The 15,929-nt window shown below is 53.7% G+C and overlaps 5 protein-coding genes across 5 annotated transcripts; 2 read left to right on the forward strand and 3 right to left on the reverse strand.

The window, feature by feature from the left end:
• Window positions 1-345: 345 nt before the first annotated feature.
• RHO25_009624 (uncharacterized protein) lies at window positions 346-2,247 on the reverse strand (the record flags this gene model as incomplete). The annotated part of the gene is made up of 1 exon (XM_023601153.2): window positions 346-2,247. The coding sequence occupies one exon, from the start codon at window positions 2,245-2,247 to the stop codon at window positions 346-348; it is 1,902 nt and encodes a 633-aa protein (XP_023453881.1).
• A 477-nt stretch (window positions 2,248-2,724) lies between these two features.
• Window positions 2,725-7,569, forward strand: RHO25_009625 (uncharacterized protein; the record flags this gene model as incomplete). Its single annotated transcript, XM_023601154.2, has 4 exons — window positions 2,725-2,733; window positions 2,822-2,962; window positions 3,022-5,595; window positions 5,743-7,569. 4 exons carry the CDS (start codon window positions 2,725-2,727, stop codon window positions 7,567-7,569), a joined length of 4,551 nt encoding a protein of 1,516 aa, XP_023453880.1.
• A 1,494-nt stretch (window positions 7,570-9,063) lies between these two features.
• Window positions 9,064-10,220, reverse strand: RHO25_009626 (uncharacterized protein; the record flags this gene model as incomplete). The annotated part of the gene is made up of 4 exons (XM_023601155.2): window positions 9,064-9,405; window positions 9,541-9,699; window positions 9,757-10,077; window positions 10,149-10,220. The coding sequence occupies 4 exons, from the start codon at window positions 10,218-10,220 to the stop codon at window positions 9,064-9,066; spliced, it is 894 nt and encodes a 297-aa protein (XP_023453883.1).
• Window positions 10,221-10,622: 402 nt separating this feature from the next.
• Window positions 10,623-12,544, reverse strand: RHO25_009627 (uncharacterized protein; the record flags this gene model as incomplete). The annotated part of the gene is made up of 3 exons (XM_023601156.2): window positions 10,623-12,021; window positions 12,073-12,451; window positions 12,511-12,544. The coding sequence occupies 3 exons, from the start codon at window positions 12,542-12,544 to the stop codon at window positions 10,623-10,625; spliced, it is 1,812 nt and encodes a 603-aa protein (XP_023453882.1).
• Window positions 12,545-13,348: 804 nt separating this feature from the next.
• On the forward strand, window positions 13,349-15,929 carry RHO25_009628 (uncharacterized protein; the record flags this gene model as incomplete). The annotated part of the gene is made up of 2 exons (XM_023601157.1): window positions 13,349-14,507; window positions 14,560-15,929. 2 exons carry the CDS (start codon window positions 13,349-13,351, stop codon window positions 15,927-15,929), a joined length of 2,529 nt encoding a protein of 842 aa, XP_023453876.1.

Below are 15,929 nucleotides of genomic sequence, written 5' to 3' on the forward strand. Positions count from 1 at the left end.
CCTTGCCATTTCTAGGAATGACCCACTATGAGCTCACGCGTAAAGTTTAAACAGCCCAGCCTTTGAACTGCCAGTGAAGCTCACGCATAATCGTTGCGCGTGATGCTTGCGATGTTTGTGCATTGTGTGCCGGCGATACGTGTCTGTGCATTCAGGATCGATCGGCCTCGCGTATTCTGCTGCAGCCTGCAGCTTGTAAAGATCGACAAGCTTGGCAATGTACAGAAAGAGAAAGTTAGTTCTCACCAGCAGGACGTACTCGACACTGGCTAGGGAGAGGGAATCTCGTTACTGTACATTTATGTAATGCCGTAGTTTTACAGGGTATCTTCGCGCGACTGCTGTCTAAATCAGCGCTTGTCCTTTGAACATGCCTTCTCTGACCTCTTTCACAATATCCTTCCGGTCGTGCTTGCCGGTTAGCACGATTCCTCTACCTCTCTTGCCCATACGGCCAACACGACCGAGGCGATGTATGAAGTCAATACTGGTGTGCGGTACATCGTAGAGTATAACGTGCTTGACAAGCAAAGTGTCAATGCCACGCGAGCCAATATCGGTCATGACTAGAACCTTGGTATTGTTCAGTTGTCGTGGAGGTGGGACCGAACTGGCTCTCTCCGCGAGATCGCCTGCGCTGATGGCTTGACTTGAGTCGTTACGTTCCTTGCGCGTGGCCTTTTCTGCGCTATGCCTGGTCGTCGGTACTGCAGCACCAGTGAAAGCAGCTAATGTTTCTGCTTGCTTTCTATCGTCGCTGTCTCGGGACAATGCGGTCGCATCGATGCCCTTGGACTTGAGGTAGCCTGCTAGCTCTGTTGTCTTTTCTCGCTCGTTAACGAACACAACGATTTTCTTTTCCCTGTCCTCGTCTGCCTCTGCAGCTTCTTTGCCGATGTCCCAAATCGTCTGCGCGCAGGCCAGGTCACGATTTCCTTGATATGGCACCTTCTCAATGTCGACCACGCTTAGCTGAACGCGACGAGGAATGGCGTGGAGGTTTGGCGTCACAAGTCGCTTAGTCTCTGGATACCGCTTGTTCAAGTACGAGTCAACACTTCGCGGAATCGTGGCCGAGCAGAAGACCAGCTTTTCGAGCGAGGGAGCGGCGCGATCAATAATCCCAGATGTGATTGGGCTGAATGAACGATCAAGCAGGCTGTCCGCTTCGTCGATGACCAGATGTGATACTCGTGACAGGATGTTCGGATCGCTCTCGCAGATACTGCTGAGTAAGTGAGGCGTCGCAACGACAACGTCCACGCCTCCTGGACCAAAGAGACGGCTGCGGATAACAGTCCCTGTGAAGGCAGCGCTGACCATGGCTGTCCGGAATTTGATGGTATGCGACAGGCTCTTCAGAAGGCCGCCGACCTGGTTGACCAGCTCAGCCGTAGGAACTAGAACGATGGCGCGTGGCCGCCCTTTAGACAGATCTTCCACTTCAGGTTCATCCAACTCAAACAGTCGTCGTTCTGCCTGCTTCTTTTCCATCTTCTCCTTCTCTTGACGCTCTTGCTCCTGCGCCTCGACCTTCTCTGCCCGTTTGATCGCATCAATCACGGGCAATGCATACGCCAGCGTCTTTCCAGATCCTGTCTCTGCGGCAAGCAGGAATTGCTTCATGTCCTTCGATGGTTCATCCTGCACGTGCCTCTTCTTTCGCCGTCGTCCATCGGGGGTATCGAGAAGTGCGGGAATCGCTAATCGTTGTATTGGGGAGGGGGAAATGTCAAGCTGTCCGGCGAGCGCTTGGGTGCTGATGGATTCCTTGATGATGGGCAAGAGATCAAAGTCATTGAAGCTCTCTCGTTCAGCTATCTCCTGCTTGATCCTATTGCGCTTCTCGTACGAGATGTTCGCCAACCGGCGTTGCATCTTCATTGCCCTCATTGGGTCTTTGGGAGTCTGCTCTCTTTTACCGTTCCCTGGCTTCATCTTCTCCTGTCTCTTCCTCTCCGCCTCAGAAATCTTGTTCCTCTGCACCTGCAGCATTCTGGGCACCTCCGTCACGTTCATACCTCCAAACGGACTGTTCTTCGTCCGCATCTTTGTCGGTCGGCCATGACCATCCTCCGCCGGTCTCGAAGGCCCCTTAGCCACTCTTTCTGACAGCACCATGCGCGAGGGCTTGCGTTTCTGCAGGGTCGCCGCATTGCGCGCTTGCTGCTGCCATGCGGGCTGAAAGGGCTTTGCGAGAGCCCGCGCCTCGCAGAAGGGGCAGAGGGCAGCAGAGAGGCGCTGCATGTCGATGGCCACTCACGGATCATCAGTTCAGAGATGTTTCCCCAAAAGTTCTCGAGGGAGATCTTCCGCGATCGCCGCCAAGAGTGGCGGAAGCGGATCGGAACGCTGACGCGCTGAAACTTGGACTGGGCAGTCGCCAGGGCAACGGGCAACCGCGACCCACGATCAACATGCGAATGGGGCTGCCCAACAAGAAGGAATATGCAGTGCATCTGCCCTCTTGTTCTGCGCCGTCTTCACACTCTCACAATAACATTGTCTTCATTCGTTTGGGCAATGAGATGACAGGCGCATCAGCAGGCACTTTGCACAGCTTCTTCTTCACACCGCTTGTTATTCTTCCGCAACGCGATTATTGCATCTGAGCGCAGAGCCGCAACGGCGCCGGTGTGAAGTTCGGCTCGCCAGCGACAACATTCCAGCGTTTGAGCCGTGCTGCTGCATTGTGCACTCGACACACGCTGTTCTCCCGGCGCAATGGATTCCGTACGCATCTAGCCTATTCTCGTCTCGTCGCCGCGACTGTGACGGGCGCTCGCACTTTTGGGGACAGCTACTCACCATGGTGCGACAGGTCCAGCCGCTGCGCATCTCCAAGTCCGGCAACACGCCTTCATCCACGCCCAACAAGATGGCCGCCACTCGGGCTGCGCTTTCCGAGATCACCAGCGTTTCTCCACGACGCAACTCCCCCAGCTACAACCAGGCGACGAGGGTAAGAGCTGACTTCCCGACCCCGCCTGCCCGTGTTTACTGACTGACACGTCCGCGCAGAAGATGATCGTCTCGCGCGACTCCTCGCCCTACACCGACAACTCCTCTTTCCTCAACGAGAACTCCTCGCCGCGCGATTTCTGGAAGACGAGGGACCCCATGTCGCCCTCTCGCTTCGACAACGAGGCCTCATCCGACCGCGAGAACTCGCCCAATCTCCTGTCGGCCAAGCGAAGAGCCAGCATTGAGAGGCTGAGGCAAGCCGGCCGCGTCAAGCAGAGCAACATCTTTGCCTTGGAGAACAAGGATGCGTACGATCCATCGAGCTTACCCATCGTCGAGCGCCCGAGTGCGAACCGCCCGCTGAGCGGGAACTTGGCCAACAACCACTTCACCAGATATGACAGCCTTAAGAAAGAGAACAACCCGCTGCAGAGCCCCAAAAGGCCATCGGCACATAAGCGCACTGAGAGCGAGACGGCTGTCTCCATCCCCAGCAGCCCACAGGCAAAGTCCATTTCTTCACCATCCAAGGAGCCGGCATCCTCACCTACCAAATCTTCGCTTTCACGCACCAGTCAATTCGGTTCTTTCGAGCACGACAGTGGGCCATGGTCTGACGGTGACGACCGCGCGCCTACTCCTCGCGCCATACACCGCCACAACAAAAGTGTCACCTTCCACGAAGCCGAGCCAGAGATCAACGTCTACGAGAACCCCACACCGGAGCCCTCAGTATCAGCAGCATCTGGCTCCCGAGAGGGTAGCTTCGACTCGGATGAGTACTACGATGAATACAGCTTCGAGCGTGGGAGTTCGCTCGAGCCATATCACAATGATGACAGCTTTGACGCAGACTTGGAGAATGTCGACAAGACGCCTGTCGTTTTGCCAGAAGACTGGTCGCGCATGTCGCCCGACGAAGCTCGCCGAGATCTTGTTGACGATGGAGACGATGTCTTCGAGGGCTCCTCTATAGAGGTGCAGAGGCAGCATCTTTCGCGATCTGGAAGCCTGGCTTCAGAAGGCGAGTCCCGCCCATTGCCTCCACTTCCTGCTTTCATGAATGGCCGCCGAGAGTCAGCTGCAGCTGTTGCTGAGCGTGCCTCGAACCTTGCACGCAACCTGCCTTCTCCACCAAAGCGGGCTTCGTGCGGCAAGGACATTCACACAGAAGAATCCGCAGATCGCCCGAGCTCGAAACACTCTGAAGGCCATGCGGAAATGACCATAACCAATCTGGACACGGGAGAGAAGTCCGACGTGGCAATCAAGGAAGAAGAGCCTGAGGAAGAGTCTCACCTTGCGGACCTCCCTGACTTCGACGATGATGAGCCACCCACCATTTCCAGAGAAAGCATTCTGCGCAAGGTTCGCAATTCCAGATACGAATTTGAGGACGAAGAAGAAACCCCAACAGAGGCGGGCGACAGTCCGGAGCGTCCATCATACAAGGAGCTGGCCATGATGCACCCAGATGAGCCCATTCCATCGCGAGAAAATAGCCACGACGTGAGCGAGCACTCTCTTGGCCCACTTGGCCACGAGAGATATGAGTCTGCAGAGGTCGAGATTAAGGATGAGCCACTTGAAGATGACGACGCCATTGACTTGAGCGCTATCCCAGTCGCTGACGAGTCGTTGTTGTCTGAACCAGCAAGATCACCTTCGCGTTTGGATGACTACGAACGCCAATCTTCTGTCCTTCGTCACGATGTTAGCAACAACGACGACTCCGAGAGCCAGTACTCCTCTGTTGAGCCGGATGCCGAGAGCACAGTTCTACAGGCTCAGTCTGATAAAGAGCCGGAAGCTGATGATGTAAAGGAGAAGCTAGAGGATGCCATGCAGCTGCTCACAGTCAAGGACTACTCGCAGGCTGAGTCAGCTCCACAGAAGTCGACCAGTGGAGACTTCATGGGTCTACCATCCTACCTCGCCTCCGATGACTTCGATTTCGGCATGAAGGACTACATTGTCCGATCACCAGCACCAGAGGAGTCAACCAAACAGACGGATATTGTCTCAAGTGCGCCAGTTCTGCAGCCATCGGTCGCAAGCGAGCCGCAGGTTGAAGCCAAACCAGTTCTCAAGGATCTGCCACGTCCTACATATGATGGCGCTGACTACGATGATGGCGAGTTCTCTCCGCCAGGCAGTCCTGATTCGGTCATACATCACTCCAGCAGTGAGGTGCACGATTTCGAAGAGCTTCCTCCACCAGTCGAGTCCAAACTAGAAGTTCCAGTAATCCCCGAGCGGAGGGCTACCATCAAGACGAACGGTCAGCTCAAAGCTCGACCATCCGCGACTCCAGCCGACTTGCGCATGATGGCTGAACAGCGACGAATCGTTAGTGCCGGTCATCCTGTTCCACCCATCCCGCAAGCATACCAGGCAGAGGTTGAACAAGCCAGCGAGATTGAGGAGCCATCGCAGTATTCGTCAGACGGCAATGAATCGAAAGCAGACTCTGCCGTTGAGTCCACTCAAGAGACTACTCGTGAAACTACTCGTCGTCGAGGGAGCCGAAAGCAGCTGAAGCTTGATCTGGATATTCCTCGTGTGACCGCTGACGATGACGATGGCCTTGGACTTGAACACGAGTTCGAGCGAGTCATCGAGAACCAAAAGGTACCGCACCATTTTCCTATCAGTGCTCTTAGCAGATCTGATCTTGTCAGTCGACAAGGGCAGACAGCAGAGCCATCTTCCCATTTGGTGACTCCCTATTCGTCACATCAGACTAGTGCTGGTGCTAACCGTTTTCCTCGCAAGCAGAAAGGATACCTCATGCGCCAGAACACGAAGCTCGTTGTGGCTACTAACCGCAACTTCTCTGGCGACAGCAATGGGACAGCGAAGTCCAACGAGCCTCCCATGTCACCAACAGCAGAAGCACGACCAAGCTCTCGTGGCGGGCGCAGTGCGAATTCGAGCCCTCGCAAGGGCAGCGGGATCCTCGAAACGGAAGCATGGAATGGCAAGGCACGTAGGAAGAGCCAACGCCAGGCGTCAGCGGCACAGCACTCGACCGGTCCTGCTCCACCTCTACCAGGTCAAGCGAGTGTTCTTGGTGTTGTCAACGAAGACTTTGCCGCAGGCACGAGTAGCCTTGAAGACGATGTCGGAGAAGGCATCGAACGTGGCCGACTTTTCGTCAAGGTTGCGGGAGTCAAGGAACTGGATTTGCCAATGCCCAAGAACGATCGACTGTATTTCCAGCTTACTCTCGACAACGGACTCCATTGTGTTACGACGACCAGCCTGGAGCTGGGACGAAATGCACCAATCGGGCAGGAATTCGAACTGGTAGTACTGAATGACCTGGAGTTCCAGCTTACTCTGAACACCAAGCTCCCGCCACCACCAAAGCAGCATATTCCGCTCAACGCACCCACTTCCCCTACGAAGGGCTCGAAGCATCAAAAGACCAGCAGTCTGTCACGTTTCTTGACGAGTCCAAAGAAGCGTGCTGAGAAGGAGCGCCAAGAGAGAGAAGCGGCAGAGGCTGAAGAGCGCCGCTTACTCGAGGAGGAGCGTCGGAAGCGTGCATCTGTTGCACCAACAGCTTGGGATCTGCTGCACGATCTTGTGAATGCTCAAGACGGCTCATTCGCACGCGCGTACGTCAACTTGCGCGCACATGAGAAGCAATGCTTTGGCCGCAAGTTGATAGTCGATGTGCCATGCTACAACGAATGGGCTCTCGAGCGGGATTCGCAGGTCGTCAACAGTGTGCGGAGTAAGCGTGGAAATGCTGGTCCAGTTCGACGACCACCGTACATTGTCGGCTTCCTCCAACTTGAACTTCTCTACGTGCCAAAGCCAGCCGGAGCGGCGGACGAAGACATGCCGAAGAGCATGAGCAGTGCAGTACGGGAGATGAATAGAGCAAGCGAGCGTGTCGAGGTTGTACACGAGGGCCATCTCAGTCAGCAAGGTGGTGACTGTGTTCACTGGAGACGGCGATTCTTCCGGCTGCAAGGCCCGCGGTTGACCGCATACCACGAGCATACTCAGCAAAAGCGGGCCGTGATCAATCTCACTAAGGCTACACGCCTGGTGGACGACAAGAGCACCCTTGTAGCTGATCCAAAGTCTGGCAACCCTGGAAACAAAGGTGGCCGCCGGAAATCTGCATTTGCAGAAGAGGATGAAGGATATGCCTACGTGGAGGAGGGCTTCCGAATCCGCTTCGCCAATGGAGAGACAATCGACTTCTATGCCGACAAGACAGCAGACAAGGCAGACTGGATGGTGGCATTGAGTCAAGTCATCGGCAAAGCTGACACGGGCAAGAAGTCCGCTTCCTGGACGGACCTTGTCCTGTCGAGGGAGAAAGCCGAAGGCATCCCATCAACGCCTCAAATTTCCTCAGGCACGGACGTGCGCGACTTCACGAAACCTCCTGCCCCAGCTCGCAAGCTGAGTGACCGTAAGCCAGTGGCCAGCAGCGTTCCAAACAGTCCCGTGAAAGGTTCAGCTTCAATTATGGATCTCCCGCTTGCACCTCTCGCAAATTCTGGAATGAGACCTAAGACGCCTCCCATGAGCCCTCGACGAGGCCATCGCTCAAGAGACGCAGTCAAGAGCATGATCTTCTAGGAGGAGTGCTCAGAGCGCCGCTTCGCTTTTGAAGCTTCGAAGGCCCAAAGTCAGGATTTGGACGGTCCTTGAAAGTGTACAAGACACCAGTCTTTCCCATGTCGTTCGATCACATGTCAATCGTCTGGAGTTGGACAGACGGACTTTTTCGTTACGTGCTTGTCACCAAGCATCTCTCATCTGTCGCTTCTTGTTCCGAGGCTTTGTACACATCATTGTATGATGCAGTGTGTTTGATGACAGCAGCGATCTCTTCTTTTTGCACGCTTGTTGTGTCGATACTTCTCAATCGATCATTGAGCGTCGTCGGTGGCGTTGGAAAATGTTGGATGCATTTCGAGCGCTTCGTTCAAAACAGTTTTCTTGTATTCGTTTCCAGGAGTTCGGAAGGGAGGATGGTTGGCTGGGCGGAGTACTGGGAAATGTGTAATGAAGAAGAAAAGGATGCCCGAAGTGCAGCACCAGCAGCGACAGACAGACTCCCACTCGTAACTTTTTACTTACATACGGACTTTTGCACACTTGACACGGACTATGCACACCTTTTGAACTTCTCAGACTGTCTCTCAAAACGTGCATGGATAAGCTGGCGACTGAACGTGCACACCACCATCATCACCGACGCCGTGTGTGATCGTCCATCGCGTGGATTCGTGATCCCTGTGATGTGCTGCGTGTTCTTCGGTAGTAGCTATGGTGATGGGATACTGAGCAATCATCTTGCAGCTTTTGGAGTGCTGGTTGCTGACGTTCATGGTGAGACTGCATCTCCTGTGCCTTGTCGCGAATCCACCCCACGCTCGCGCGGGCCCGTGAGATCGGATGATGTGTTGCTGTCTGTCTGTCTCGTTTCTTCTGCTGCAGAATGCTAGAATGGAGGGGTATTTTCTGCATTGCATTACATTGGACATGGATTCGCGCGGCGATCGAGTAGAGCTTCGATCTGGCGAGGTGAGAAGCATGTACTGTTGTTTGTTGTGTTTGGTATACAGCATCAATGTCGGCTGTTCTGGTTCTTCACTTCGCTTCATCATTGCTGAATGCACCCCTATTTCGTCATTGTTGGCCTTTGCTCGAGCACAGAGCGTGCACTAGCATGGTTGGATGCTGCGCACGTGGCAGCCAGAAAGGAGAAGGGTATTGTCAATGCCGCGCTAGAACCTAGAATGTTCAGTTGGAATGGAGATCTCATCTCGGTATTACTATTGTGCTGTGTTTTTTTTTCTTTCTTTCCTCGGAGGTTTGGTTGTGCTGTGCGATGAGTGTGCATGCTTGGGCATTTGGAGCCGAAGAAACGAAAAGTCTGTTTCCGTTGCTGTTGTGCTGTTGTTGTTCGTATGGAAGCATGGCGTGATGATCGAAAGGGCAGGTAGGACGAAAAGACGGTCGGTGTTGGTTTCTGGAAGAAGAATTAAGATCGTGCATTGCAGTGTGCAGTTCTGCAGGCAAGCATTAATCTTTCTGTATCACAGTGCATGATGCATACAGTATGCATCAACTCTCCTCCCAATCCTTCATCACCTTCCCCTCTTCACGGCTCCTCACAGAATCGTTCGCCCAGTGCTCACCCGTGACGCCGCCGATATCGTCCAATGCCAAGCGGACAGGGATTCGAGCGCCTTCTTCCGCGGTCTTGGGCGGACGCGTTCCACGCGAAGACATCAGCCCGCCCATGTCGGTGTCTATCCATCCTGGACAGCAGCAGTTGATCAGATGCCGGGGGCTCTGAGAGGCGAGGATGCGTGTTGCTGCACGAAGTAGGGCTTTGGAAACGTTGTAGCTTCGTTGCGTGGAGTGAAAGCCTGAGGATGCTTCGGTTGAGGTTCGGACGGAGTGCTGTTCGGGTTGGAAAAGATGTCGTGTTAGTTTCGCGTTTCAAGTTGTTTGTTGTTGTTGATATACAACAGAAGGTAGTGGTGTGTTCGTGGCATGATGACTAGGTTGAAAATGTGATGAGCATGAGGTACGTACCTCGAATTCTTGGGCGATTTGTTCCAGTTCTTCGAACGTGGTTGCACTGCGGAGACGCTGTTGGATCTCAGGGCTGTAGATGTTAATGCTTGAAGCAATCGAGGACAGATTGACTATCCTGCCGCCATCGCTGAGTTGTGGAAGAAACGTTTGGCACATCTTTGCATAGAATCAGCATCCTTCTGAAAAAATATGCGCGAAGGAGAAAATACTCACCTGCAGTGTCCCTCTATAATTGATGTCAAGCGTCTTCTTTGCGTTCTCCGGTCCATAACTCTTCGCAGGCTGGTCCAGATTGACGCCCGCGTTGTTCACGAGTACAGAAACAGGTCCATGGAGCTTTTGGACTTCCGCGCCAAAGTCGCGAATGCTGTCTTGGACAGAGATGTCTAGCTTGGGGTAAAGCACTTTCTGATCTGGACTTTGTGCCTTGATTGCGAGGTCATCGCCTTTTCGTGATGTTGCGAATAGCTTGATGGGTCCGACATTGGGTCTTGAGAGGATCTTGTCGCAGATGGCGCGTCCTATACCTCTATTCTGTGAAGAATCATTGATGTCAGTCTGTCGTAGTGCTTGAGTCAAATTTGTGAGATGCAGACAATACTTACAGCACCAGTGACGATGATCACGCGTGGGTTGACCATTTCGGTGTTGCGTTCTGTAGGTGAGGAGGAAGTCATGTTAGGATTCGCGGAAGTGGCGTCTACCATCAAAGCTTGAAACGGGGACGGCACGTACTTATGAACACAGCGCATGGAATTTCTATGACGATTGCATCGAGGACATCACTGGAATGGCCGTTGATTCGTACAGCATCTCTATTTCTCTTACACAAGTCGCTAAAACAAGACATCTTTACCTGATCAAAACGTCGCTCTTGCCTGCTTTGGTAGCTCTGGTATGAAGTGATAGCGATACCGATCGTGCTGGGCATTCGACTGCATCGCACCAATTCTGCTCGAGATGGTGCTCACTCTGCCAGCTAAATGTGAGACGGAGGGCGTCTTGATCACTTCTGGATGAGTTGAAGGCTGTCGTGGAGGAATGTCGTTTGTGGCGGTCGCACAAGTCGCTGGAGGTACCTACTCTCCGAGTTTCGATTTGAGCTGAGCCACCTCCGACGTGAGTTGCTCGATCTGCTTGCCTTGTACTTGCAGCATGGTCCGGATCTCATTAAGAACGTCGCGGAGACCACCAGCTGCGGCACTTGCAGACGGTGCTGCAGCAGAAGATGCGCACGCTGTCTTGCTTTCATCACGGAGCTCCGAGGCTGGCTTGACAGCTGCTGCAGGCACGCCTTCGCCGGTATTCGTTGCGAGGCTCTTCGGCTCAGCCCTTGGCTCAGGAGCTGGTGCAGAAGAAGTGGCAGATGGCTTGGTCGCTTCTGCCTGTCGTGCCGCAATCACAGAAGGCCTTTCCACTGGCTTCTGGATCTCCTCGAAAGAACTGTCATCGCGGACATCTTCTTCCTCCTCGTCCTTGTCGGCAAACTTGTCTGCCATGGTGGCCATTGACTGCTTGTTCTGGTTCACGCTGGGGAGTTCTCGTGTAGCAGCAGCTGGCGCTGGAGTTGGCTCCACTTTGGGTTCTGGCGCCGGCTCTGCTTTTGGAAGAGGCGCAGGCGCTGGGGCTGGGGCGGATGTCGTGGCAGTCCTTGGTCGTGCTTCTGCGGCAACCAGTTTTGGCTCGTTGCCATCGAACAGGTCCTCCATATTGAGCTTGGGCGGAAGTGCGCTCTTGCCTTGGAACCACTCTCCGCTTGACATGGCTGGCTCTGTGCCAACCGTAGGTGGATAGATGTCGTCTTGGAAAGTCTCTGCACGCCTCGGCACCACGAATGAGATGGGCTCGATGTATACATCGTCCACAGACTTGAATGCACGTGTAATCTCATTCTCGTGCGTGTTGACTCCACGCTTCGGCATGAAAGCCAGACCACGCTGAGCGTTTGGCGATCTGTATTCTGACAGGAATTCGAACTTGTCGTTTTGATATTCGAAGTAGCGGATATTGCCATCACCCTTGCCCGCAAGGTAGAGGATCTGTGAGCCATCATCCCAGAATGGCATGACCACACCAGAGCCAGAGTCCAGTGGCACGAAGTCACCAATGGGTGTTGTCGGGTTGCGTGTGTCCCAGAGACCCATTTGTCGCTCGCTCATCTTGGAAAAGCCTGTAGTCACAACTCTGTCGTGGTCGCCCATCCACTGCACTTTACTAATCTTGGCACCGCTGTGTCCGGGCACCTCATACGCAGGCTTCTCTTGTCTCACATCCCAGAAGCGTAGCTTCTTGTCTCTTGAAGTGGTCACCAAGGTGCTTCCGTCGGCGCTCCATGACATGGAGGTGAAGATGTCGTTGCCCTTCAAGGTGAGCTTCGACTTGCCATCTTCGAGATCCCAGATCTTGACAGTGAAGTCGCCGGAGGAGGAAGCGAGGACGTTTTCGGCGGCAGGATTGAAGAGCACGTGGCCAACCTTTCTGTGCCATTGTCAGTTCCCACGAAGATCAGCCTGCTCGGTCTCAGCATACCGCGAGTGCCCACTCAGCTTGCCGACAGGCTTTACATCCTCAGGCTCTTCGGCATCCGTGCGCAGCTGGAAGTTTTCAGGCACCTGCCACAGGAAGACCTTGCCGTCGTCCGAGGCGGATGCGATGATGTTGTCGTCAAAAGGACTCCAGTCCGTGTCCAGCACGACTGCCGTGTGTCCTCGGAACAATGGGATGGCATCCGGCAGCTTCCCTCGCTCTTCCAGGGGGATGACGGCGAATGCGCCTCCACCACCAGACTCCCAGTTGACGGCGATGTACTTGGGGTTAGCCTTGATCAGGTTGCTGTCCCAGGCATTCCGCGACACGCGCAGATTGTCATAGCATTGTTCGCGCTTGACATTTTGGCCAAACACGTGCCCTGTGCATGCATGTGAGCCGCGGCGGAGGGTAGAGCGTGGCCGGATGTTGACAGCTTACGGTATTTGGAGGCACGCACGAATCTGCCACTCATGGCGCACAGCGGGCGGTGGTCGAGGAGGACCGAGGCGGGAGGTGGTTGGAGGATACGCTCAACGGTCGCGATGCAGGGCGTGGCAGTTGTGCGACAAAGGGAAGAAAGGGAGGCTCGATACAACAAAACAATAATCTGGCGCTTTCGTCTCACGATGAGCTCTAGACGCTGCCGCCGCTTGCGCTGATCCTGGCTCGCGTGGCGCAGCTGTATGCCAAGCCTCTCTTCAGCCTCAACCACTCCCTTCCATGTTCTTTCTCCAGTCGTTCGTCCACCGACTTCTCCTCTCCACCGTTCCCGTTCATCATCTGGAGCAGTCAATGGCCATGCACATTCATGGCATGTTCCGGGTCAGCGTCGTCTTCACATCCGACCTACGTGGGCACTGCTGCAATCAAAGACCGCAGACTGCCAGAGCACGGAAAAACAGCAGTGTTCAGGCACAACCCGATTGAATACCCCGCACAGCCGAACACATCTGAGACGTCCCGCCTTTGTGCAGAACATGACGTCCGGCAACTGGAGGCCCAATGCAAGCAACCAGCAGCTGTTATCATGCCTGCAAATGGCACATAACGGCTGATCATACGACACTAACATGCACTACAACGCTACGAGCGCGGGGAAGACCAGCATGCTATCGTCGACTTCTCGTATTATCTGCCCATGTGCGATCAGTCCATTTATCCAGACTTTTCACTTGATCAGTATCCAATCGTGTTATGCAGGTACAAGTATGCGAAGCTTCTCCCCATCTCTTGATCGAGCTCTTTCTGCTCAAGCTTTCACGCCATTTGCTTCAACATGCGCTGCTCCCGTTTGGTGCTTGGGCAACTTGGCCTGATAACGCTAGTACTCGGGCAAGGTGGTCTGGTAGTGAACCCCAAGAGCGCCGATGATAACGAAGCAGGAGCACATGCACGATCCATAACCATTGACTTGTCAGATTTGGTGAACAACAGGGCTTTCGCTGCTTCGCCTGGTGACGCAGACTTCGATGGAGTGCACAGCGGCTACCCTGCCGAATACATACCTCAGGCCAATTTCACCTATGCTGGAACGAACTACGACTTCCCACAATATCGCGAGACTGGTAACGATAATGTACTAGCGCAAGGCCAAGTCATCACTCCTCCTGCGGGCAAGTACTTCAGCATTCACATGCTTGCAGCGGCCGAAACAGCAATTGCAACAGGCAACATTACTACCACGTATGCCGACAACTCCACAACAGTGGCACCGATACTCGTTGATCCGTTCTGGGCGTGGCCATATCCTTATGGAGGTGATATCATCTTTCCTTACTATCTGACGAATGAGAGCATTGATTACAATCGTTCCATGATATTTCAAACCATAAGCTGGGTCGATAGTACAAAGGAAATCGCCAGTATCAAATTCCCAAATGTTACTGCCGGATCGAGTAGCTCTCCAGGAGGTGCAGCTGAAGAGACACGACTACACATATTCGCTATGTCTCTTGTCCCAGCTGAGGGCACGGGAATCAACGTGGACATACAGCATGCACGATCTACCAGCATGTGGATGGAAGGCACGAACAAGACTCAGATCTTTTCCGTAAAGGTCAACAACATTGGCGACGAATGGATCATGGCCGAGAATGGGGTGCAGGTAATAATAGAAGGATCTAGAATAGAGACCGCTGTACCTGGCGTGATCAATCGCCTTCGGCCAGGTGATCAAGCAACTGTCAACATTGGTGTTGTTAATCAGGATGGCACTGCACCTGGTACACCCGGCCAAGCCACCGTGCGTGTTACTGGGACAGGAGTGAGTGCGAGCTCAACCTTCAACGCGACATTCGGCATCGGCCCATATGAGGCGACCTACGAAAGCATCTACTCGCACGAGAGTCCTTCGTGGTTTAACAACGGAAAGTATGGCATTTTCTTGCACTGGGGTGTATACTCCGTGCCAGGATGGGGCAACGTTGGTGACAAAGGTTCGTGACTCAGAGACATATTGGTGCAAGTATGTTCGCTAACAGTGTGCAGAGCAATACGCGGAATGGTATTGGTGGTACATGAATCAAGGCAAGAACCAGACTAAGGGCGAGTTTTGGGAGTATAATCTTGCCACATATGGTCCCGATCACAACTACGATGACTTCATCCCCCAATTCACAGCCGATGCCTATGACCCTAAGGAGTGGGTCGATCTGTTCGCTGATGCTGGAGCGCAATATTTCGTGCAAGTCAGCAAGCATCACGAAGGGTACGCGATTTTCGATATTCCGTCTAGCATCACCAATCGCACGAGCGTTGCTCTGCCTCCCCACAAGAATCTTCTTCAGATGCTCTTTGATGCTGCAGAACAGTATCAGCCCCATCTTCACAAAGCTACATACTTCTCCACCCCAGAGTGGTTCCATCCGGATTACAAGGAGTATGGCTTTGGCTCGTGGCCAGGCGGTAATGCAACAAATCCTTATACGAATGAGACATTGCCGTACACTGGCTACGTCCCGATCAGCGACTTCATCACAGACCTCATGGTGCCAGAAATGCAGATTCTCGCCGATATGGGCACCGAGATAATGTGGTGCGACATTGGAGGTCCAAATATGACAGCAGAATGGGCTGCTAAATACTTCAATGACAACGCCGCCAAAGGCCGCGAAGTCTCCATCAACGCCCGCTGCGGTCTCCCAGGCGACTTCGACACGCCCGAGTACGCCAAATATGATGCCGTTCAAATGCGCAAATGGGAAAGCAACCTAGGCATGGATCCTTACAGCTACGGCTACAACCGCGCCACACCCATCGAAGCCTACATGAAACCCGATGTGATCGTGACCTCTCTCATCGACATCGTCAGCAAGAATGGTAATTTCCTCCTCGATATTGGTCCCATGGCCAACGGCACGATTCTTCAAGTCGAGCAGGATAATCTTCGCGCAGCCGGGAGATGGATCAAGTCTCATGGCGAGGCGATTTTCAATACGACATATTGGTTCATTACACCGCAGGAAGGTGAAACGATTCGATTCACGCAGACTCCGGAGGCATTTTATATTTTGACGTTGTATCCGCCGAATGCGACGCTTGTGTTGGACAGTCCGGTGCCATATGTGGAAGGGGATGAGATTCGGGTTGTAGGCGGGAACATGAGTGGAAGCGTCGTGCCTTCGCGGCTGTTGGCCAACGGAAGTTTGGAGTTGAGTATTAGCGAGGAGGTGAGAAATGCCGATATGTATAGTTGGGTGTTCAAGATCGCGTTGGACGGAGAGAATGGCACTGCGAATGGAACATCAGGTGGTGGATCTTTGCCTGCGCAGCAGACTGGCGGAGTGGGCCATGTGAGTCCAAGATGGGCGAACATCCCGGGCGTGGTATTGCTTGCAGCCACATTTGGTGTGCTGTAA

Source organism: Cercospora beticola, chromosome 6 (assembly GCF_033473495.1).
Source record: "Cercospora beticola chromosome 6, complete sequence".
NCBI lineage: Eukaryota > Fungi > Ascomycota > Dothideomycetes > Mycosphaerellales > Mycosphaerellaceae > Cercospora > Cercospora beticola.